This window comes from Pinus tabuliformis, chromosome 7 (genome assembly GCF_031772625.1).
Source record: "Pinus tabuliformis cultivar Carrire ecotype Pingquan chromosome 7, CPIR1, whole genome shotgun sequence".
NCBI lineage: Eukaryota > Viridiplantae > Streptophyta > Pinopsida > Pinales > Pinaceae > Pinus > Pinus tabuliformis.
In genome coordinates this window covers 107397673-107421365 of record NC_142293.1, presented here as the reverse complement: position 1 = coordinate 107421365, position 23693 = coordinate 107397673, and the positions used below count along the sequence as shown (strand labels likewise).

The window sequence follows — 23693 nt, the reverse complement described above, 5'->3', positions numbered from 1 at the left end:
ATGGTTTCATTTTCTTGGTCAATGTGCATTTCAGAAAATTCATCAATGACTTGTAAAAACCTATTAATTTCATCATCATATTTAAAAAAATTTCCAGTATTTGACATTGTCAAGCAGAGATGGTCTATATTTCACCTAAACTTCATAAGTCAATTTAGGAGGCAAAGGAGGAATAAAAGTGCTAGCAGACACAACAAGGGAATCAGCAACTTGGTTCTTCATTCTAGGGATGTAAGAAATATTGAAACTATTAAAAGAACCCTTGAGCTTCCATACCTCATCTTTGTATGCTTTCAACCTTGGATGCTTTGCTTGGGAAGTTTTTTTGACCTGTTGAATGATAAGGTCTGCATCTTCAAACACCTTCAGACCTTTGATGCCCATTTCTTTAGCAGCGTTTAAGCCCAATATCAAGGCTTCGTACTCTGCTATGTTATTTGTGACCTGAAAAGTTAACTTGAAAGATAAATGAATGTATTCTTGCGTGGGGGATACAAGGACTACACCTGCCCCTGCGGCTTCCTTAGAGCAAGCTCCATCAAAGAACATGTCCCAAATTTGTGGGCCTTCTTCCTCTGTGATCTGGCAAACCGGTTTCCTAAGCTGCATGGAGGCCAACTGGGATTCTTCAATCTGAAGGATACAGGCTCCAAAATCAGTGTTGACAACATATATGGGATGATTAGTGGGATTCCTTTCATCACTGATGATATAAGCCAACTGAGCTTCTCTGTATAATCTCCTAATCTCACCTCCAAAAACTGGGATAGTAGCATAGGACAGATCATTTTTCAATATTCCACCTAATCTCTTGATCCAACCTCTCGAAAGCAACATGCCAAACTTGGGGATACGTATGCTACCAAAATATCCATCATCATGCTCTTCATGGGCAGCTAAGACAAGGTGATGGCTAGGTCTTTGATTAATCCCAAACATTTCACTTTTCTACAGTCAAAAGAAAATAGGTCATGATAAGACTTGGTAATGTCAAGACCCAACTCATCCATGACAGCCTTGGGCATTAGATTATCGCTGGCTCCTGTGTCTAGAAGGCATTTGTGAAGGATTTTGTCATGAATAGTCAAAGAAACATAGAATGATGGGGAGTTGTCAGCACAATTTTCAATCATTGGGCTGAGAACAACAACCGGTTTGTCGTCTTGCAGATTTACATAGTCAGTGGAGGCTTGGAGTGCTTTAGGCTCAGGGGCCTCGAGGATAGATCTCTTGAAGGACTCATTCTTCACTAGTTCAATCAGAGGTATAGGTATTCTTAGCTTCTGAATTTCTGATTCAAAACTAAAAGGAGAAGGAGACTTGTCAAGGCCTCTTACCTCATGAGCTGGAGCTTTGAGGATGATGGGATCAACTGCCAGTCGTTTCTACTTTTTATCTTGTTGTGTTGTAGGGATAGTAGCTCTTTGAACAGGAGTTTCCTTGGCATTATTCATCTTCGACCTCAGATCATATCTGTGTTGATCATTAGTTTGCAGAGCAGCTCCACCATCCTACTCTTGGCTAATCTGGTCATTGAATAATGACTTTTCATAGGCAGCTGAGGTCAAGAAGGAGGCACTGCCTTTGTCTTCCAGAAAATGGATCTCATCATCTTCTTCAAATTTCTCTTCTTCCATGACTACATTCTAGAAAGGGGTCTTCACCCTTTGGTCTTCATAGGCATCTTTTCTTCTTTGCAGAATCTACAACTACTCATTAGTTCTTCTATATGGATTTGGATTTCTAAGAACAAAGGTATTAAGAACTCTTCCTTTCCCAGGGTGTTGCTCAACCTTTAATTTGGTGATTTCAGAGGCTAATGACTCTATCATCTTTGTCATTTTATCTATCTTGGGATCTGAAGATGATGAAGATTCGCCCCTCTGTCTCCTTCTATCAACATTCCCCTTGAGCTTCTCTGCAGCCATGATGTTTGATTCTACTTCCAAGGTTGCATCCTGCATATCAGCCAAAGTAGCACAACGTCTCTCCCTCAACAGTAGATAGAAGTCTGAATCAAAGGCACTGGCATAGGTGAGTTCAGCAGAGTTGGTGGTGCATTTTACTTTAGCTGGTATCTTGTTATACATACAATTAAACCTCTTATTAAAATCAGACAACAACTCACCATTTTCCCTCTTTAAGTTCCCAAACTTGGTGTGGTAGTAGAGGAGATCCTTCTTATCCCCCCAATGCTTTAGGAATGTATCATCTAAAGCCTCAATATCTGTTATAGACCTTGGGATCAGTTCTCTAAACCATTTTCTAGCCTCTCCATCTAGACTTTGGACAAAGACTCATCCATACATCATCTTCACTAATGTCCAAGTTATCAACATAGCTATCGAATGATTCAAGATGTTCCTCAGCTGTAACACCTTTAGTCCTAGTGAAATTAGGCATATACTTATGATATTCTCTAGTAGGCATGGCATTCAAAGGAGTGGGCAGTACTAGAGGTCCATACCTAGAAACTATGATTCTTTCCATTTTGGTAGGTGCTGCCATAGCTATGGTGGCTATAAGGGTACTGGAAGTCTAAATGACAAAGGTTTGAGGAGTGACTGATAGGAAAAAAGGAGTATGATGGATAGGAGGAGAGGCTTCCTTTGGGCTTACAATGAAAGGAGAACCTAAAGAATAAGGAGCTCTATGAATCTCTGAGATTTTTTCTTCACTGCTAGTATTAGATGCTATACTCTCAACATGTATTTGTTCCATTACAGGATTTTATTGAAGAGATATAGAATATTGTTTAGAGCTACCTGAACCTGATGCTCCTTTTTGCAACGCCTTTCTTTCTTTGATGATTTTTTTAGGGTCAGGTACTGGGTCAACTCGTGGCTTCTAAGGATTTCTCCAAGTATGCCTCACAAACTGAGCCAGAACCATGATAGTGGAGTCGCCAAGAGGTTCGTCCTTCAGTAGAGTCACCAGATAGATGACTACAACCCAAATAGTGTCCAGACTTTATCTATCATCAAAGATGGATTTGTGTTGTCCCCCAGGGAACCTAAGCTTCAATCTCCTCTCCCCAGTAATGGTGCCAATTATGTTAGCACTCCAGGAAAATCTCCTAGGTTGTAGCTCGAAGATGCCTGGAAACATATAAATCTTCAATATCGTTCTCTAAACTGTTGGAATGGATTGGGATTTGGATCAAGTCAGATGACTGTTTCAACTCTGTTTTCACTCAATACATGCATGAACACCCTCAACTTGACAAGGCTTTCGACCACTAATGCTCAATTGTTTATAGATTCAATGAATAGATGGAGAACCCTGACTATACCAGCAGATACATACATAAACACATATGAATGGCTAGTTACAGAAAGTAAATGAAGCTTACAAATCTAATTTATCAACGCAGAGATAAGATGACAGTTATCTGGCATTTGACACAGAAGAAAACATGAACAACCCATTCAAGTGCAAGCTTAGAACAGAGGAGAAGATGGTGATTGAACATGTAACAACAAAAGAAGCTTGTATTACTGAAATGAAGATGAGACGCTGGGAGGAATAGAGTATCCACAGTCTCTGAAAGTTGAACCCTTGATACTTCGAACTTTCAACCATTTATAGGCTTTTTACAATGCTCTCGAACCCTCTGAGGCTCGAGATGTCTTAATCTATCCCCTCTGTCTTCTCAACTACTTAATGCCATAACTAGACAAACATGAGCTCAGAGGTCTCTTTTTCTAACAACACAGTAACCATATTCTGGTAATTTTGTCGTGCTGTCAGGTGGCTCACTCATGCTAGCGACATTCCATGACTATTTCTGTTGGTTTGACTACATCGTGTTGTTGTTTTTCCCCTTTCGGCCATATATTCCATTATTTTAGTTCAATTGCTTGAGTGTCAAAAAACACTGACAAAGCCAACAAATTTCCTCCCCAGGTGACTGGTGGGAAGTGGGATACGGGGTCGTTGGATCGATATGATCAATGGATAGGATCATATCACAGAGATAGAGGAATTGATATCGCATCGACAAATTTGAAAGCGAAAGGTGGTATTTTTGGTGAGATCACAAGAGATAAGTGGTAATTCGGATTAGCACCCGATTCCACTCATCAAGTGACACATAGCAGCGAGGAGGAGAGAGGAAACCGCCTTATCGGGCGGGTATCCCTCTCGCTTGTTACCCAAGTGATATGCGCGATAGCCATTAGATCTAGCGAAAATGATCTAACGATGGTGATTGGTTGGAGCAGGTGAGCGTAAATCATTAGTCGGATGAAGTGTGGACCATCAGATCAATGGGAAGATCGACGACGGGGATCAGAGAATGGAGAGCGCATCGAAAAGGAGATGAACCGAGAGCGGGCCCGTCGATATTTATGATCGCGGGTGTATAATTTTTGAAGTCTGACTTATGGCCAAAGCGGAGCAAGAGGAGATGTGGACCATCGGAGCTAAAACAGGGGACATTTCCGTTAAAATAGCAGCACTATGCGTCAGGGCTAATAGGCCCTACCTCATAGATCGACGATCACAAGGGTAAAGGGGAATGCCACAGGAAAAACACTATAACTCGTTGGCTTGCGATATTGTGATTAACAAAGAAAAAGCCCCTTGGAAGGTAGTCCAAAGCCCTTGGCGCCTTAGGGCTAAGCCCCAGGTCATAGCCCGTGGTCCTGTAATGAAAAAAAGCAAGAAGGGGCTAAACTAAAGGGGGATAAGGAGCATCGGAACCCACCATTCTGCAACGTCTTTAAGAGTAAAACGTCCTTCTTTTGTAAAGCTTCGATAGTATGGTATAGGGATTTGAAGGTAGATGGGTCGGCAACTGACGCGTTCAGTGAAGTATGGCACAATAGTAAACTAGTAAAGGAGGCTCAGGAAGACTTAATGGCTCTGCATGGGGGCTCCACTCCTATACATAGCAAAGGACTGACTGGGAGGCACTCCATTTCCACTCTGCGACAAGCACTCACAGTCACCCACTCCCTACTCTAGAGAACGAATTATTTAGGCAATTAAAGCTGAAGTGATAGGAAACGACTGAGCAGCAGGAGAAGCACATCACAACTGAGGCGTGGCCAAGCCAGAGGCCATTCATAGGAACAATAGATGGGAAACTTCCTCCATCACCTTTCCGTCTTCCTCTTCCTTTTCATTATTTTGTAATTTCTGTAGGTTTCCAAGAGAGATCAAATCTTTGGAAATCTTTTAGACAATAGGACTTTTCCACAGCTAGTCTATGAGACAGCTGGAACTCTTACAAAGATATCTTTTGTAACTGTAATCTATGCGCCCCCTGTTATAGACATTTTTGGGCACTACAACCCCAAGCATGAAATATCCATAAACCAAGGGCTCCTAAGTCCCTAAAAGTGTTGTTCTAACCCCTAAAGGAACAAGGTTAATTGATTATAGCTTCTCCCAGAAGTTCTCCATGAAAAACTGCTCAGAACTGGTCAAAACAGGATCATTTCAGCTGCTCCATAGGCAAAGTGCGTTGCATCTCACCTAAACACACTGTGTGGGTGCGTTGCATTTCAAAAATCCCTTCTATGGGGTGCGATGGGCGAGAAGTGACAAATGGCAGTGTCATTCCGCGAGGTGGAGAGGCATGGAAACTTCCAAAAACTTCTCCTGTGACACTTGCCTCTCTGAATTCGACCAAAGATGAGTAAGAGATCATCAATCTCCAAGTGGAAGCAAGAACTATCAGAGGGAAGACACTAATCAAATCACAAGCTGACTCATCTCCCTTACAGATATCTATATATGGATCCCTCATCCCAGAGATCCAGAGGCTAGAATTTTGCATATTTTAAGGAATTGTTGTTGGTTTCTTGAGACAACATCAGATTGTTGGGTGATCTAAGCTTTGTATGAGGTGAAGAGGGGCTTCCTTGCTGAGAGGATGATGTTGGGTCAGAACAACTGGTTGTAACTCCCTTGGCTCTTTCTTGTTTATCAATAAAAGCTATTCAAGTTTTCCTCCATACTCTTGTGTCATTTATGTTTGCTGCATTTGTGTGGTCAATTTACATCTGATCCTAGATTGTTTATGAGTATAGATCCATGTTCTTGTATAGTGCTATGCTACTGTGAACTTACAGGTACTCTGTGAAGCTGGGCGTGCAAGGGAACAAGTAGCGAAAGACTATCAAGAGAGAGAGGAATCAAAATAGGACTTTAGCGCAAGACAGAGGTTGGTCTTCTTTGTTTTTCTCTCATCTATACTTCATAAAGGAAAAACGAAAGTAGCTTTACTTTGTTTGTTTCTAAGGTAGCTATCGCACCCCCTCTTCATATAAATAGGGGGAAGCAACATTTTAACCAAGTTCTAGAATTCTGCACCTACAGGTTAGGATTTCTGCAATTCCACATTGGTTATACTTGCCTATCCATGAGGGACTTGAGTGATATCTTGGCTGAATGTAAATGGACTGGTATGTTGGACTCATATTGGATTAATGAAACTCCCTAGTGATTCCAAGCAGATCAATGCGTAGTATGTTTTCCCTTCTATAATCTCATTTCTTATATGTTTTCCTTTCTTTGAAATAGTGTAATAATACTGTTGGTTTCTCCCGGATTCATGGATTTATCCTGGCTGCTAAATAGCGAAAAATACTTGTGCATAAGACAAGTTTACTTGTGTTAGCCTATAACCTACAGTATTTGTGTACAAGACAAATTTACTTGTGTTATTTGTTTAACCTGCAGTACCTGTGTGAGCCCATATTTAAATTTTTTGTTTAAGCAATAATGGTACCCATGTTATATCTGGTATAAAAACTCAATAAGCACTCCACTCTTTCCACTCTTCCACATCCTCTCTCCTCCATATTTCTGCTAGAACATCATTGCTTAGGATTTTTTTCTTGTCTACAGCCCTCTACATAGAATTCACTCCTTCCTTTCCTCCTCTTCACTTTACTACAACTTCAATATAAAGCTGCCTGTTGTTGTGTGTCAGCCACCAGAACCAGGCATTTCTCTTTGAGGTTGGCCCAATATACCTCTTGAGCATTTGGATCCATGTATTGGCTTGATTTTACCTGCATGACAGAGCATTGAACCAAGCCCCCTTTATAATACGTAACAATTGGAGTGCAATTGAAACCCCACTCATAATCTTCATGCACTCCTCTATTTAAGATGTCCTAGGCACTGGTCTACAATCAACCCATAGGTTGTCTCTAGGAGGCTTTGTAGGTCCCCTGAAGCACTCATGTTGCAGGTGCTCTAAATAGGCACAACATGGGGTACTCTAATGGGAAAGTTTCCCATCTTTCATGTTGTGGGGATTTAAGGGGATGTGGAATACCAAAACTAAACATTTTTATATTTTGTTTTGGTGAAAGTATGTTATTTATAAGAAAAATTATGGAAATAACATTAAAAAATAGCAAAGAGTAGATCGGTAAACCATGGGATATTATAAGAAATGCAAATGATTTTTATTACATGTAAATGTAAATAATTTTTGGAAATTTTGGATCTAAGTTTTTTATTTTTAAGTAAATGTAAACCATATGATCATATATATTACACTATGAGTTTAAAAAAATTCATTAAAATAAATTTTTTCACAATTTTTCTTTATTTTTTTAAACTTACTTTAATGCTTTGTGAATGAAAAAAATTAAAAATAAAATAAATATAAACCTAATATACATTTTAAAAAAAAACTTGGTAAGACATTAAAAGATTAAATAATTTCCATTTAAATGGGAATATTTTCTAAGCTATTCTTTGTTACTTTATGCGTTAGTTCGATGCCGGGACTAAAAAGGCATTGCCCTAAATTCTTATTTATCATTGGACATATTCCTAAATATTTCTCCAAAAATATAAATTTATAAATTTATATTTTCTTCTAGGACATTATCAAATATTTGTAATTAATTGTATTATATAATAATATATATTATTGTGGTGAGAGAAGTATTTTACCATAGCGTAAAAGAGATTTGTGATTTAATTTAAAATTGTCACATGTTTTTTTAAATAAAAATAAAATATACTTTAAATAAAAACAATATCTATTATAATAAAACACAATTTGATCAAAAAAATATTTTTTACTAAATTAATCACAAAACTTAATAATAAGCATATCAAAAAACTTAATCATAAGCATATCAAAAGAATTGAAAGTATGGCCACTTAATGGTAGAAACGTTTTAAGATAAAACATTAAAGCTATACATATATGCATATATTATATAAAACAATAAAAATCGTTTCAAAATATTGCAAATAATCACACTATTTTACATTTCAATTCTCTTAAGATAAATTTGGTCTAAAATTTAACAAAAATTCATTGCAACTACATATTTAAATATTTAAATTGTGTACTTTGGATAATCCAAATGCCCAAAACAACTTTTCATGTATACATTTAAAAATAAGATATATATAACAAACCAATTTTAAAAAATACTATTTTTAAATACAAAATCTTTTTTCAAGATTTATATTTTAAAATAAATTTATATAACAAAATATTTACTTTAACTAAATATCCAATAAATCTATAAGTAAAATAAATCAATACTAATAATATTACAAATGATAATACTTTTTATTATATTTTTAAAATTTAAAAATACTTTTATCTTTCATCGATCCTAATATCTTTTATTATATTTTTAAAATTTAAAATACTTCTATCTCTCATAAATCATAATTTCTTTTACTATAATTTTTTAAATTTATATATACTTTTATCTGCCTGATCGTTTTCAATCTCAAAATCTTAAATAAGACTTTTTATGAATAAATCTAAATCTTTCAAAAATATAATTTAAATGATTCAAATATAAATTCAGAATGTCGGGAAAACAAAATATCATGGTGACAACAAAGTCACGGTGCTTTTCCAAAACCAAATAAAGTTAACGAGACATATAAACTGAAAATAAACAGCGCATTGCCATGATAAACCAAAGCTACTGGAACCTGTATCCTCACTAGATTGGATGTCAATCATTGAGCCAATCCAAGCTGAAGTGTGCTTCTGCAACTTCAACTATAACCTTCATCATGAAAGAGCTCTTGACACGATTCCATTGCTGCCCAATCTTCTCATCGCAGATAACATGCTTCAGAGATCTCATCCCTCCGACTGATTTAGGCAGCTTCCTCAACCGAGAACACTCTGTCATGTTAAGCTCTTCGAGTTTGCTCAACTGTCCTATTTCTTCGGGAAGTTCTTTTAAGCACTCGCAAAGTGCAATGTCAAGATATTCTAGCTTCCCAAGTTTTCCAATAGATGCTGGAAGCTCTTTCAGACTTACACACGCAGATACCCTTAACATTCTTAAAGAGTCGAGCTTCCCCAAGTCATCAGGTAATTTTTGAAGAAGATGACAGTTAGTGATAGACAACTTCTGAACTGAAGACATGTCACAAAAACCAGGGGACAACTTCTCCAAATCACAGCAACGGTCCAAGTTGAAATCTAGCATTGCAGAAAACTTTAGGCTCGACTGTGTGTGGTTGAAGTTCGACATATCTCCAAGCCCTTCACATAAGCTCAAAGATAGCTTCTCTAAGTTCTGTAAAACTTTACTTTGCTCCTGAAGTGGTGGCACAGTCAATTTCTCCAAGCGAATAGTCTTAACCTTAGTGAGTGAAGATAACAAAGGTAGACCGTTCACTGTGGCTCTCTTGGACCCATAATTGAATACTATGAGGACTTTCAGCTTTGTCATGGAACTCAAGAACGATGGAAGAAAGTATTGGCTTGCAGAAAAGAATAATAACAAAGCCTCTGCCTCACTAAAATTCATATCATACCACTGATTCTCTTCCATGGAACCTACATAGATAAATCGCAAATGCAAAAGTCCAATTAAAACGTTTTAGGTTATTGAGCATATTATGTATGCACAGAAATCTTAGAGAACGAACTTGCTATTTTGTGATTGAAGATGGTTGAGTAAAACAAAATAAATAGTTTTCTCTGAAGTTGATTGCTTAGCACTCCTGAGAAGCAAAAATAGAAGGTGTTTTGTATAAAAGAAATATAGAGAATAAATTTTGGGAAGTAGACAATTTGGATATTAAAGCAAAAATAATGGGCAGAAAACTGAAAAGAATTTGGTGATTGGAAATTGCAGTTTCAGTGGAAATGCTTCCTAACTATCAATTTGGTGATAAAGAGCCACATAAGATTTCCTTGGCAAGGCTCTGTTTCCTGGTCTGGTCCATGACTTACCCCTCTGTTATTAGGTCTTACTGACTTGCACAAAACACAAGGACGACAGACAACAAACAGCAGTTCCAAATAAATCATTTGGTGATAAGAACCCCATAAGATTACCTTGGGAAGGTTTTCCGGTTTTTGGGCCTGGTCCATGACCTAGACCTTGTGGATTAAACTTATTGGGTAGCATGAAACACTACGACCGGAGAAAAGAATCTGCCATTCCTAGTACAATACATTTGTTTCCCATTTTTTGAAAGAAAATAAGTGTCTACACTTCAAGGAAGCTGCTAAAATCACCCACCTGTGTGAATGGAAACTATTTGAGCTTCAAACGCTTGATCCATGAGCAGCTCCCATTTCTTTGGCAAACTGTCCTCTTTTCTAGGCATAAGCAGCCTCTTCCTACAAGCTATTCTGCCTCTGGATGCCAAATATAGTGCCAAGTCTCGCATCACATCATGCTGTGAAAAATACAGCTCAGAGGCACTGGCATAGTTGATTGCTTGACTCCTACTAGGTTCAATTACCAGATGAATACAATGTATAAGGGACTGGAAGCCAATATCAAAGAGCTTGAAGAAAAACAAACAGAAGGTAAGGCACTTACTTCAGATTGCTTGTTAAATTCAATAGATTTCTACTTGCAAGTTCTAATAAGATGACAAAAGCATCCGACCACTCTATCCTTCGCACGTAAACCCAAATGTCCAATAGTGCATCCACAGAAATTCTTCTGTCCTCTGGAAATGCCCCCAGGTCTAAAAAGCACTCTCGTGCTTCCTCGTCCAGAACATCAATACTGGTCTCCAAGCATCTAAGAAGCCCGTCTTTGTGATATTCTGATATTGATTCCCCATTACAAAGCCTGTTCTTGGCACTCTCCCACACTGGGAGAGGCTCACCATGCAAAGAGCTTCCGATCACTTTCAGAGCAAGTGGCAAGCCTTTACATTCCTCTTGCACCTGTGATTCATACATTAATAACTCTAAGCGAAAATTTGATAGGTGGAAAATAAAACCAAATAAATTCTTTTGTTCAATACATGAATCCCTCGTTAAATGTGCTTAAGGTTCATTCACAGGTTATGTTTGATGATTCATGAAGATGAATGTATGGCTATCTGTGGAAAAAGAGATTCTATTAAAAGGACTATTAAGTATATGTTTAGCATATTTTTAACATCTTTTTACTTATTTCATTGTTAATCATAAAGGAAGTATTAATGTGGACCAATATCTCAACATAGGGATATGCCATTTTAGTAATTACTTGTAATTTACTATATTTTTACAGTAATTGCAATCACTAAATTCAACCATACTCACAACAAACTCAACATAATGACATATCACATTCTAGTACAATAAGACATATACCTGTTTGACTAGCTCTTCATTGGCAATACTTGGAATCGATCTATGTCCAAAGGCCCAGAAGCAAAAAAGGGACAGAGCTTCATCATCATCCAGCAATGGTAATTCATAAAGCCGAGAAAAGGTTGTTCTTGGAATGGTAGAGCAATCTCGGGTTGTCACAAGTGTCTTATATCCTTCCCCTTCAAATAACAATTTCTCCAAAATTGCCATAGACCAGACATCATCCAACACCACCAGAGTTGGCTTTGCTTGCCTCTGCAGTTGCTGTTGCAGATGTCTATGTGCATCCTCCAGATTCTGAAATTCAGGTTTCTTCCTATGAACAAGCTTCTCCCACATAGTCTCCAAAATTTTCTTAAGGTTTGGGGACTGTGAGACAGTGAGAAAAATGATATTGTTTTGGAAAATACCTGAAATACATAAATACTCAAGAGACAAGTGTTTAGACAGAAATTTCATAATTTGTACAATAACAAACATTTAACTAGTTTCATTGTCAAAAAAATACCCTAGAACTTCAAATTGAAAAGCTACAACATAATTTGATTTCAGGAAGTCTAGATAGCCATGATAGACACAAGCTTTAGAGATGGTAACCAAAATTGGCTCACACTTATTAGAATATTATTTTCTTCATATTAAATTTTGGTTATCCTTAACTTGATTGTATTTTTGGTTCCTCTAAAATTTGGGCCCTTAGAAGGTTCATCCACAAGGTCAACAATTCAGCTTTAATTCTGTGACTCGATGCTTCGATGACCTAAATCTACAGACAAATAATCAAATTAAACTCAAGGTTAAACTTCTTAGCATACAAAGCTTATGCTGTTTGTGACAACGCTTGTTGTAAATGTCACTGTGAATTGCAGTTCATGTAAATATTTTGGAAATGTAAAACAATCACTGGGCTAGAGGAGTGGACATGCATTCCGAGGTGTGAGGAGGAGGAGCTGCTTGTAAACCCAAACCATTGCATTCATTTTATCACCTACATCCCTAAAGAAATTATGGTCTTGCTGGTGCAAGCATTAAAAGAATGTATGGGCTACTTGAGAAAAGAACGAGAATACAGTCCCTAATCTGAGGGAATATGTCTGTGTGGTCAACACACAAGGAAAGTTTAGAAAGAAAATCCCCGAAGGGAGAGAGAATGTAGGGGGAGGCCTAGGGAAAGCATACAAAGAGAGTGGACACTCTCATGTTGCAATTAATGGAGAATATTGTATTATTGGAGAGAGTTTGTTTATTTGTTGTATGAGTGTCCTTAGATTAGGATTAGTTCCTATTTTCTAGGAGTCAATTCTAATCTCCCTAAATTGATGTAACTTATATATTTCTGATTTTATGATTAATGAGATAGAGCGTTCTCTGCTTTGGGCAGTCTCCAGGTGCAGCTTGCTCACTTGTGAGCTGCTAGTTTCAGATTATAAGTTTAAGCTCTCATATTTTAACATGGTATCAGAGCTGGTGAGCCTTAGTGGCAGAATCGAGTGCCTTAGTGGCTGGTGAGCCTTAGTGGCCGAATTGAGTTCCTTAGTGGCTAGAGTGCCTTAGTGGCAGAATCAAGTGCCTTAGTGGCTGGAGTACCTTAGTGGCATATTCAAGAGCCTTAGTAGCTGGAGTGCCTTAGTGGCAGATTTGAGAGCCTTAGTGGCAACAGTGGAGCCTTAGTGGCAGCAGTGGATCCTTGGTGGATGAGAGCCTTGGTGGTTGGTTTAATTGTCTATGTGACAGAGTGCTGAAATTCTGAGGAACCCTAATCAATGCAGGTTTTAGGGGTCAAACCCGTGCTGATCAACATTGGCTCTGCACTGTGAAACGGTGTTGATCAGTGCTAGTTTTAGGGGTCAAACTCATGCTGATCCAGAAAAACTTACAAAATTTATGTAATGTTCCTAAATAGGAATGTAAGTGATATTAAGTAAATAAACTGCGCAATAGCATATAAAAATTAAACACACATCAAACATCCATGAAAATCCATGAAAACACTGCCAATAAGAAACTATTGAGCCATATTATTAAAAATTTATAGGCTAGATACAATATGAAATGGAATGGTGCACTTGGGCTTGTCCCAATGAACAAGAAAGACCTACCATAACTAAGTTGAAGGCTGCCCGGCTGCTGCACCACTCTGCGCTGCTACAGTAAATTACTACCCTGCTGAACTTCGACTAGCTGGAAGGTGCCCAAAAACTACCCAGCAAATTGTGCGCTTTTAGCCTCGGAATCCTTGGACAAAACCCAGAAAAACCCAGAAGGGAATTTAGCTGGATTTGACTTTTCATTTTCAGCCCTCTTGGAGCCTCTCCCCAGCGTCGATTGTCAATTTCAACTTGCAGGAAAAAGTTTGCAAATCCTACTGCAAACTCCTCCAAAATGTTGGCTTTACTTGTGCTATCTAACTCCAAGCACACCGGATGGCTCATGGCCAAGATAAACTGCTCCCAAAGTCCCCATGAATTGTTTTTGGATGGCCTCTACGCAGTCCCTCTATCCAGAAATTCGACTGACTGATGCACTAGTCTAGCTGGCTGCAAACTCCAGCGAAAATTTCTTTACTATGCTTCCTCCTCATTACCCGAATCTCCTAGCAAGCAATGAATCCCCTTGCTAGCTTCCAACTCCTTCGTGTTTCCTCGCTGCCCAGGAATACGCAGTTCCCTCTCTGCGCTGATGGCTGAAGTGTGTCCCTGTCCCTGACTCCTTGAAAACTCATGTGCAACAGCCTCCCTAAGGCGGGCATGGATGGTCCCCAGCAGTAGAGGTTGAATCTCCCGCGTGAGAGATTCGTGGCTAAACAACTAGTAGACTTGCTAAGTAGCAAAACGTACAAGTGAGTGTTTTTTTGCAAATGTAGAAGATAGTAAAAAATGAGAGCTGATCCTCCTTTTATTACCTTCATCCTCCTTAGCCTCATGCGGGTCCCTCCATCAACCCATTCGATTTCCCTCCAAGCACATCGAATGGCCAAGTTCGAATTCTTTATGTGGGTGGCCCCACCCACATTCCACTAGCTCCTAAATAAAGTTGAAATTTCACCATAGTTCTTAAGTCTAAGGGTAGGGTCCTCCTCCTAAGTCAAAATTGTGCCAAAAATATGTAGCAACACCCTGTGACTAATATTTTTGAGAAGGGACATGACAATTTCTCGTCAGCATGATCAACAACGCAGTGGAAGGGCATTGATGTTTGTTTCTACTAGAGGCGGCATGAGACCGGAAGTGCCTGAGTTGGTGGTCCTGTCCAATGTGTTTTTGAAGGCCATATGTTGTGTGGATCGACTCAAATTTGGTTCTCTGTACATCGTAGATGCCAAGATCGTGAAGATCGCTTGGGAGATCGTTGTTGAGATTCTGTTGAGGATCGGATCAGATCGGAGTCTTGGAGATCGCCTTATATATTTCCCTGTTGGTACGTTTTTCCTATTTTTTTGAGATCACCTGTGTAAGTTTTTTACTGTTGGCCAGATCGACTGTTGGAGATTAGGGATCTAGGAGTATATCCATAAATCAATTCGGTTACAATGAATAATCATATGGCGGAAGCATACCTAAATGAGAGAAATAAGCTCGACAAGATGAATTATTCAAACTGGAAATTAAAATTGCAGACACTGCTTGAGGGGAAAAGTGCGTGGGCGATTGCAACTAGGGATGAAACGAAGCCGATTCCAGCAGGAGGTGGAACAATGACAACGATTCAGGATTGGGAGAAGAGGGAGAACAAAGAAAAATTGTTGTTGAAATTATCAGTGAAAGATTGTATTATCCCTCACATCAGAGAGTGCAAATCTGCAAATGATATATGGGTAACTCTCAAGGATTTGTATGAGATAAAGAATACAAATCGCTTACTGTTCTTGAAGAGAAAGATCCTCTCCATTAGAATGGAGGAGAATGAATCAGTCGCTACATTCATCTCTCGGATCAAAGAGCTTAGAGATAAGTTGGGCGATATAGGGGAGAAAATGGCAAACACTGATCTTGTCACAATTACCATGAATGGTATGACTAATGATTATCAGATGTTTATTACAGGCTTGAACACTAGGGAGAAAGCCCCCAATTTCGAAGAATTGACAAGGATCTTGATGCAAAAGGAAGAAAGGCGGATGAGTCTGAAAACCCAGAATTCAAATCTCGCATTGATGGCGAAGAAAAATCCTTTCAGAGGTAAGCCCGGCACATGACAGAAAGGCAATGGTACACCCTAGAGAAAGCCACCTCAAGGTATGTCTTCGACCAGAATAGATTCAAGAATCAAGTGTTTTTATTTTGGTAAATCTGGTCACACAGCAAAACATTGTTATAAAAAGAGTGCTGATGAAGTGAGACAGACAAAAGAAACATACAGGGCACTTTGCTAACAAAGACCAGAATCATGAACTCAAATTGTTTGTGTCTAATTCTGCTTTGTCTACTGAAATTGATGAGGTCAAAACCTAGTTTGTAGATTCAGGAGCATCCACTCACATGACATGTAACAGGCACTAGTTTTAAAGTTTTGAAGAAACCAGCAGTGGTGCTAACATCTACCTTGGTGATGACAGGACCTACCAGATCAAAGGACACGAAGAGATTCATGTGATTTTCCATGATGATAATATTAGACAAATCCAGAATGTGATGTATGTACTGAGAATTAAAAAAGAATTTAATCTCTGTTTCGATGATTGCAGATTAGAACCTGAAGGTAGAGTTTTTTAAAACCTATTGTCTCATTAAGGATTTGCTAGATAAACAGAAACTAGTTGCATCTGGAATTTGAGTTGGAGACATGTACAAGTTGAATGTCACAAGTGTGTCACACCAAGCTTTGACTTCAACAACAATGACAGTAGACAATCTTGGGCACCAAATATTCAAACACACCAATCTTCCTGATTTAGTGCTGCTACAAAAGAAAGGTATGGTGAATGGATTCCCTGTTTTAAAAAATGCACATGTTGATTGTGATGGATGTGCACTTGGAAAGATGCACAGGGATGATTTTCCCTCATGTTTAAATAGAGGAAAGAGATATATCCTAGAACGTGTGCACACTGATATATGTGGACCAATGCAAAGAAGATCATTAGGAGGAGCATATTATTTTTTATTATTTATTGATGATTGCACAAGATATACATGGGTATATTTTCTCAGCAAGAAAAGTCATACATTTGAATATTTTAAAGATTTTAAAAGTATGATTGAAAAACAGGTAGGGGAAGTCATCAAAATTCTCTGCGCAGATCAAGGGGGAGAATACAACCTCGGTATCTTCATCAAATATTGCAGGGACCATGGAATAATTCAACAGTTTACAGTACCCCACATTCCACAGTAGAACGGGTTTGTAGAGAGGAAGAACAGAACTCTGGTGGAGTGTGTGCGCAACATGTTGAAAGGTAAGAACCTATCTAATGGTTTTTGGGTAGAAGCCATTAATGCTGCAGTCTATTTAAAAATAGGAGTCAAACAAAGAGCCTTGACCTTAAGACTCCATTCGAAGCTTTATATGGTTTTAATCCTGTAGTTAGTCATTTAAGAGTTTTTGGTTCAAAACCTTTTTCTCATGATCCTAAAGAGGATAGGAAGAAACTGGATGTGAAGGCCATCAAATGCATATTTGTAGGGTATTGTTATGAGTTTAAAGCATACAAACTATTTAATCCATCTACTCACAAGGTGTTTGTGAGTAGAGATGTTATATTTCATGAGCAGGTTGATGAAGCAAACAGAGACAAAGGCTATGAGGAGTGGCACATTCCTTTGTTGATTGAGGACAACAATGAGGAAATTAAAGACAACCATGTGCAGCAGCAGCAAAAGGAAGAAACTAGTGATGCAAGTACAGTCAGCAAGCCAAGTCCGCTAAGGAGTGAGCAAGACAAATTTGAGGCAAGTCCGCCACTGAGGAGATCAGGTAGGCAGACTCAATTACCAGCAAGGTATAGAGACCATGCTCTTATAACTAGTACTTTAAATGTTATTGAGCCCTTAAATTATAAAGAAGCAAGTCAATATGATGAATGGAGGGCAACCATGGAAGAGGAATATGAGTCAATACTTAAGAACAAAACCTGGTTGAATTGTTGGAAGGGAAACAACCTATAGGTTGTAAGTGGTTATATAAACCTCAATTTAAATAAGATAGTAGTGTAAACAAATACAAAGCTAGGTTGGTAGCTAAAGGTTACTCACAAAGAGAAGGAATTGATTATGAGGAAACCTTTGCTCCGGTAGCTAAGCTAAACACTATTAGAATGTTGATGGATTTAGCTACAAAGCATCATTGGAGTCTACACCAACTACATGTGAAGTCTGCATTTTTAAATGGGGAATTGAAAGAAGAGGTTTATTTAAAACTCCTCAGTCTTTGAAGAAAGGGGCAACACTTCAACTCTCCACCTAATCATAGGCCAGCCACATTGCAACTTTTCTTGTCCATTAGCATGCCCGAGTCAGATTCAAAGACTGAGGAGTTCACATCTCAAAGGGTAGAAAGGGGAGAATCACAAGAGAATTGTTGAATAAAGGCCTGAATCACAATGAATGTGCAAGGATGGGAGCATCCTAAGGAGCATGGTGTAAAGAGAAATATTGTTGTGTTGAGAAGGTGGAGTTAGGATGTGCTCTGGATTCCTGCCTAGCAGGTGGATATGTCATGTACTCTAACACTTGTTGTGTTTTTTCATAGGTGGAGAACTTGAGGGTGGACTTTAGACTCCCGTGGGGCCTAATAGGTGGAGGCACTGTGTGCTCTAGATTCTTGTCAAATTGCTAGTGAAGACATTGTGGGATCTGTATCCCTATAGCATGAACCAGGGGGAGACACTGTGGGTTCTGGACTCCTATATTGATTGTTGGGTGGAGCACTATGTGTTCTGGACTCCTATATTGATTGTTGGATGGAGAAAAATGTGTGCTCTAGATTCCTAAGTATTAGGTGGAGACACTATGTGCTCTAGATTCCAATGTGATCTAGTTGACTTACACTGGTGTAAATTCCCTTAAGAACTTAACTCCTCAGTGTTTGAATTTGACTGAGGCGTTTTGACTGGAAAGAAAGGTTGCAATGTAGCTGGCCTATGGTTGGGTGGAGAGTTAAAGTGCCTCCCTTAGTCACTAGTCATCTAAGTTCATCAGATAAATTTATTCACTTGTACATATGTGGCACTGTGAATGGTAATGAAATTGTTATGAACTATGGAAATGCATATAACATCACAATTTTATGGAAGAATGGGATATTCCTAGTTGGTTCTAATAAGAGGTTTATTATATGTTCTCATGGTTATGAGGGGCGACGAGGTTTCTGTGCTTGTTGAAATTTTACCAAGTTACAAAATTGTTTACATGATCTGAATGAATGTTTGACATGCTCATATTGATTGTTATAGTGCATGGAATTCCATGGTTTGGCATGACCATAAATAATTACCGAGTATGATTGTTGAATTTTTTAATGTTGTAATATATGCTTCACTGCGCTGGAAGTCACGGAGTAGTGCAACCATCGTTTGGCTCGTTTTTGCGCCTGATGGTGGGTATATTGAATGCTTTATTTTTGTGTCATGGCTATGCATAATGTTTCGAATGTGAGTGTGGAATAAGGGCTTTGTCCCTGTGGACTTCGTTGTTCATAGAAATGTTTATGGAAGTTTCGTGGAGTTTCTAAGTCTGAGCATAGAAGAAATTGGCTTCTATCGGGGACTTGTATTAGTGCTAATCACCATGATAACATGAATGGTAGGCTTATCGATAATCCTAATGCTTAATTCAACGTTGTGCCTCATCACCAAGCAATAACTCTTTGGAATGGGTGTTGTAGATAGAAAGCACGACGCCAAGGTCGACATCAGATGACAAAAAAATTCATGTCATGCCATCCACCTAACTCCAGGATCACGACTGAGCCTTTTTGGACTCCAGCACAATTAACAAAGAATGCGATGGAAGCCTCTTCCATTTATAAATGGGAAAGCATGAAATTGCACAAAGAGGGTTTGGCCTTGTGGGACCCAAATCAAGCTAAGGTGACAGTTGTCACGAGGGCTAGGTAATTTTATGTGGATGCCACATAGGTAGAATGACTTGGTAAGGTTGTTGACATGGTATCTTATCGGTGTGACATGTGGCAGGTAGAAAAGGCCTTTTTGGAGGGCCAAGTCACTATGTTTTGGATGACACATGGCACCATTGGAGAATGCCATGTGGCGAGGTGATGTCAATATGATGTCAACAAGATGCTGTGAAGGTAGAGTGACATGGAGCAAATTACATGGGTTCTACATGGACACGTCAACATCAGATGGTGCCACGTGACAAGCCATGTCATCCTGTAATGTGCCTATCAGAAGATTCATGAGGCTTTCCCATGACTCTTGGTATAGGTAGCAGAGAGTGCGTTGTCAAATATTGGTATCTTAAGACGGGAAAGTTTATGTCTGTGTCTTCCATCTAGCGTCGGGTTCAGACCCTTTCCTAGTTGTGGGCACAATTAACAGAAGCACAACGGAAAGGGTTATCCATTAGCTAACAAAAAAAGTGGTAGTAGTAGACTCCATTAACTATCGAGGAGGCAGGGGGATCCACTATTAGGTTGGATTATTGGAGTAAATGAAGATTTAAACCACAATGTGATTAATCGATTGGCCACATGGGGTGCCATGGGGCATTACCTTGTTGGTCAGTGTATAGGAGGGCATAACTTTCAATCTAGGAATACAATTGAGGAAAGATTTATATCACTGGAAAGCTCTTGATGACCTAAATGTGATGGTGTTATCGAAAGTTAATTCTGCTAACTTTGGGAAGGAAGGAAAATTTGTAACCACATTTCCACAAAGAGACCATAGAGGTTGAGTTAATTAAAAGTAACACCTCCCATCAACCTGAGAAATCTTAAGGGTTGAGAGGGAGCATTACATTATTAAGAACCCATTTAACTCCATTAAATGGCACCTGAGCTTAGTAGATTAAACGAATTAAAATGGAAAGAAACATCACAACAATTGGGTTAGGAAGATACCACCTTTAATTTTTAAATAAATTAAATTGAAGGAAATATCAACAAGTTGGATTATTTTTTTATAGGAAACCTTTCTAAAGTCAATTAGCTGCCCTTAGATTGCACTGCAGTGACTTTTTCTCCTGTTATCATACAAAACTTACAATATAATTGGCCTGCGGTATGCCAAAGCAGCTAGATAAATTGTACCATTAACAAAACCAAGGAGTTACTAATGGGTTACAAGAAAGTGATCAAGCTGCATTTAGAAATGTTTGTGAAATATACCCTAGAGAACAGAGGACCAATATTGGACTGGTTTGCCTCTATATACCAGAATTCCCCGCGTAAAGCGGTTAACAACACAAATTACCAACATACAAAATATTGAAATTGAAAATAGACAAGTTTGAACTTAGCAACATAAAGATGCATCCTAGATATGAAATTAAAAACAGACAATTTGGATATTAACAACAATTAGATGCATCAGATTTCCCAGCGAAAAAAAAAGAGAGGAATGAACAACAAACTGGACATTTCAGCAAGTACCCAAAACCAAAGAGTAAACATAGTGTCTTTCCGGAGATAAATGTGTTTGAATAAATGGAAAACCACTTACCTTTAATTTCGTGATCGTTACAGAGGGTTAATGCCATAGTTGTTTTGCCAACACCTCCCATACCTTGCACCCCAACAACTGACACCTCTCTCTGGAGCAGAATCCTCTTTAAATTGCAAATATTTTTCTCCAAGCCCACTACAAAATCAGACTTTAGTAACCCATCACAACTAGAAGAAGGTTCGTCTGAAGTTCCATCAAACATGTCATCTGCACCCATTTGTTGAAGTATCATGGCATTCTCATGGGGATCATTGGTGAGCTTGGAGATTGCTTCATTCATCTTGCTCCCATCCACTGACTCCGGCTTGTAAAGATGGCGAAGACTCTTCAGTTCCGTTACGAGATTTTTCACATCGATGATAATGTTAAGAGGCATCTGGTACTGAAGGAAATCAGAGATCTCCTTCTCTAGCTGGTGGATTTGAGAGGCATGCCTGACATTGATGAAAATGTTAAAACGGCTGGTCTTCTCACACTTTTTCACCAATTCAACGCCCTTCATGAGGATTTTCAGAAAATCCTCATATATGGGATTTTGCTCAACCTTAGGCTTTTGTAAATTCAACAAACATATATGCTGAAATATTTGAATAAGGCCTCTGAGCAGTGAATCCAATCTACTGCATGAGTTCTCGCAATTAACTCTATCCATCAGAAAGAGTTAGCAAGTGATATACAGATGCTCCTAATATACTTGTTTCTCTCAAAATATCACAGTCTCCTTCAATAGCTAACGTTCTCAACTCGGCATTGCTTTGATAATTAGCTGAATACGATTTATAGCGAACACGGTCTACTAGGAACATTTTGAAAACGTAAAGAGGGGTGGCATCACGAAACAGTGCCACAACTTCAAGGGTGTAACGAGGCAGTGGCACAGGAAATTTCTGAGCTATTATTTCAGAATCCCAAGTCAAGTCAAGTCAAGGTAAGGTCCCACAAGTCAAGCCAAAAGGATCCTAAGGTTCCTAGATCACGGGAGTGGGAAATTCTGGGTAGTTACCTGGCAAATAACAAGGACTATGCCTTCTTTCAATTATTATCAGAATAAGAAATGGAATAAATACTTCTCTCTTCAATTGGAGGTGGAATACTCTATTAAAGATGGAAGATGCTATATAACATACATAATTGAATATAAAATGAGAATATTGTATAACATAATTGTTTATTTTATATTTAAAACTATATTTTAATAAAGCATAGTTTATATTCATATTCCCATATATATTTATTATAAAATGGAATATCTAATCAAATATAGCCTAATCCAAACCTTCCCTCTTATATTTCAATCCTACTATTAATCCAAACTTTCTATCTTGTATTCCGATGATATTAAATTTCTGCCTCACAAGTAAGGTATATCTCCATCTTAATTTTTAATGGTATATATTCATCTTATTTTATATTACAAAGTTTAGAATAGATTATGATTTTCTTAAAATAGAAGATGAGATATGGATTTCAAAGAGATACTACATTAACATATAAATGAAATATAAAAATGAAATAAATAGTATATATATTATTTTATATTTCAATAATTTGAATATTTTTCGGTTTATAGTATTTGTTTTATTTATAAATTTTGCAGAAAATATTAATTTTGATATTTTCAAAGTTTTCAGTGAAATACAAGTAGAAAGTTCAAATTATAAATATTTATTAAGTTTGCTATTAATTTATGATTCTAACAACCACTTACAATTAAAAAATAAATAAAAAAAATTATTAAATATTAACTATATGTAAAATTCAAGATAGCTCTAAAATGAAAAATCTTATTTTAAGGATTGGAATAGACTATTTTTTATTGGAATATAAAGGAATTATTAATTGCAAAGCTATTTATCATAGAAATATAAGATTATATATATATATATATATATATATATATATATATATATATATATATATATATATATATATATATATATAGATATAATATTTTAATGCACGCGATGTGCATGATATGTTGGTGGGGGCGACCAGGTTTCGATCTCGTTGCGCAGCAATGTATTTGATGTAATGTGTTTGTCGTACTTGTAATATATATATGTAACATGAGGTGTAATATATGTAACATGTGGCTTCTTCAGCGGGGATTCCCTTCCCCCCTGAAAAAAAGATATAATATTTTAATGATTAAAGATTACTTCGCATAGTCATATATATATATGTAACATGAGGTGTAATATATGTAACATGTGGCTTCTTCAGCGGGGATTCCCTTCCCCCCCCTGAAAAAAAGATATAATATTTTAATGATTAAAGATTACTTCGCATAGTCATTACTTTACATGTTGATTTTTTGCCTAGAATTTTTATAGATAAAAAAAAATGATAATTTTGATATTTTTAAAAATTTAAGTGGAAGGTAAGTGGAAAGTCTAATCTATATATATTTTCAAATTTGTGTCATTGATTTAAAATTCCAATTTAAAAAACTCATGTTGATTAGTGCTCACCTAATTAAAATTTTCAAACAAAAAAATTATGTTA

At 37.7% G+C, this 23693-nt stretch overlaps 1 protein-coding gene across 1 annotated transcript; it reads right to left on the bottom strand.

Moving 5' to 3' along the window:
- Positions 1-8778: 8778 nt before the first annotated feature.
- Positions 8779-22054, bottom strand: LOC149245516 (disease resistance protein ADR1-like). Its single transcript, XM_089457792.1, has 5 exons — positions 21186-22054; positions 11564-11973; positions 10794-11149; positions 10488-10696; positions 8779-9796 (listed from the first exon to the last, which is right to left on the bottom strand). The coding sequence occupies exons 1-5, from the start codon at positions 21838-21840 to the stop codon at positions 8958-8960; spliced, it is 2469 nt and encodes an 822-aa protein (XP_089313918.1). The 5' UTR covers positions 21841-22054; the 3' UTR covers positions 8779-8957.
- Between the last annotated feature and the right edge of the window lie 1639 nt (positions 22055-23693).

What these genes read in the sequence shown, in the direction of transcription:
- LOC149245516 (XM_089457792.1), bottom strand. Translation starts at nt 21,840, where the DNA reads ATGGATAGAGTTAATTGCGAGAACTCATGCAGTAGATTGGATTCACTG. An exon ending in TAACGATCACGAAATTAAAG is followed by an intron (nt 11,974 to 21,185) that starts GTAAGTGGTTTT and finishes TATGTATTTCAG; the next exon opens with GTATTTTCCAAAACAATATC. An exon ending in ATGAAGAGCTAGTCAAACAG is followed by an intron (nt 11,150 to 11,563) that starts GTATATGTCTTA and finishes TATGAATCACAG; the next exon opens with GTGCAAGAGGAATGTAAAGG.